This window comes from Oratosquilla oratoria, chromosome 20, assembly GCF_046742065.1.
Source record: "Oratosquilla oratoria isolate Oo_2021 chromosome 20, ASM4674206v1, whole genome shotgun sequence".
NCBI classification, from domain to species: domain Eukaryota; kingdom Metazoa; phylum Arthropoda; class Malacostraca; order Stomatopoda; family Squillidae; genus Oratosquilla; species Oratosquilla oratoria.
The window spans coordinates 16,586,086-16,587,850 of NC_134796.1; the positions used below are offsets into that span (position 1 = coordinate 16,586,086).

General features: G+C 47.6%; 1 protein-coding gene across 1 annotated transcript; it reads right to left on the reverse strand.

Moving 5' to 3' along the window:
- Positions 1–924: 924 nt before the first annotated feature.
- On the reverse strand, positions 925–1,302 carry LOC143036118 (protein GVQW3-like). The gene has a single exon (XM_076203367.1). The coding sequence runs from the start codon at positions 1,300–1,302 to the stop codon at positions 925–927; it is 378 nt and encodes a 125-aa protein (XP_076059482.1).
- Between the last annotated feature and the right edge of the window lie 463 nt (positions 1,303–1,765).

Genomic DNA, 1,765 nt, shown 5'->3' on the forward strand with positions numbered 1-1,765 from the left:
GTCGCCTCCCCTCCCGGCCAGGACTGATGGGTCGCCTCCCCTCCCGGCCAGGACTGATGGGTCACCTCCCCACCTAACCAGAGCTGTTGGGAACCAACGCAGCAAGCCTGTAGCTGGTCCCGGGAATCGAACTCACGACTATCTGTTTATAAGTTCGACACCTTATCCACTGGGCTACCGCCTGCCCTTCCTCAAAGATACGAAATTGAATCGTACAGCTAGTGGTGCCATAGGTTCGGAGAAAGGCTCTGAATTCAAACCTCCTCTTGCCTTGGAGAGTACGAGGGTGGGCTGAAAAGTTCATAGGCTCACAATGATGCAATGGTCGAATATGACCATATATGGTTTATTTTTCAACATAGTCTCCCCTGCGGTCCACACACTTCTTCCAGCGGTGTTGCAGCGCTTGGATCCCGGTGGTATAGAAGCTCTCGTCCTGGTCACCAAAAAAGTCCTCAACAGCAGATATGACCTCATCATCAGTCCGGTACTGCTTCCCAGCCAAGTGTTTTTTCATGTTCGGGAACAGAAAATAGTCAGATGGTGCCAAATCAGGAGAATATGGGGGGTGATCAACCAGTTCAAAGCCACAGTCACGCACAGCAGCCATTGCAACCACCGACTTGTGTGCAGGAGCATTGTCATGGTGAAACAGGACCCCTTCGTCAGTTTCCCAGGCCGTTTTAACTTGATTGCCTTTTGCAGCTGCATCAGCAAGTTGGCGTAGTATTCTTCGTTGATAGTTTGTCCTTTTTGAAGGTAATCAATGCACTCCAGAACATGGAGTCCATCATCTTCCCTGCCGATGACACCACCTTGGCTTTCTTTTGGAGCGGGAGAAGAGGGATGTTTCCACTACAGTTACTGCCGTTTGCTCTCTGGCTCGAAGTGGTGAACCCAACACTCATCTTGGGCGAGAAAGCGTTAAAGAACACTAAACGGATCTGCTTCAAAAAGTGACAAGTTTGCCTGCGACATGATCAGCCTGGTGTGCTTTTGATCAGACGTCATAAGGCGTAGCACCCATCGAGCGGACATCTTCGATATGTCACGTTCCTTGTGCAGAATGTTCTCTACTCGTTCACGAGAGATGCCCGATGTATTAGCTATCTGATTAACATTTAAACGTCTGCCATCCATCACCATGTGGCGAATACGGTCGATGTTTTCTTGGGTGGTTGCTGTGACAGGACGTCCCAACCTTGGGTCATCTTCAAGGTTCTCCCTACACCTCTTGAATTCAGCTGCCCACTTTTGCACAGTTGATAAAGCTAAATGATCATCACCTAATGTTGCAGCCATGTCAGCAAGAATGTCCTAGGGGGATAACCCCTTTCTCTGCAGATATTTGATAGCACCACGGTGCCAAGTTTTATCCATGTTCATAAAATGTCTCTGGTTCTTCTTTTCAAAGTCTTGAGTTACTGCATCAGCGTCAATTTATATGAAAAGAAACCCTGCCGTTAGTACCAAAACATGTTTAATTTAATGCACGGAAAATTTCATTACTGTGACATAACTCCTTCCCAGTCAGCCTATGAACTTTTCAGCCCCGGCGCTAGGAGACAGAAAAACCAGAAATGACACCAATATAGCTCAGTTTGGACTAGGAACATGTCAAATACTGATCAAAATGGTTAGGTGACGGTAAGGGTTGTAGTTTTAATAAAGATATCAAGTCCTTTGCAGGAATCGATCTCGGACTTATGACGTCGTGAGCCGTCGCCTGTTCTTGTGCGCGTGCGTATTTGTGTGCGTGCGCAAG

What these genes read in the sequence shown, in the direction of transcription:
- LOC143036118 (XM_076203367.1), bottom strand. Translation starts at nt 1,302, where the DNA reads ATGGCTGCAACATTAGGTGATGATCATTTAGCTTTATCAACTGTGCAA.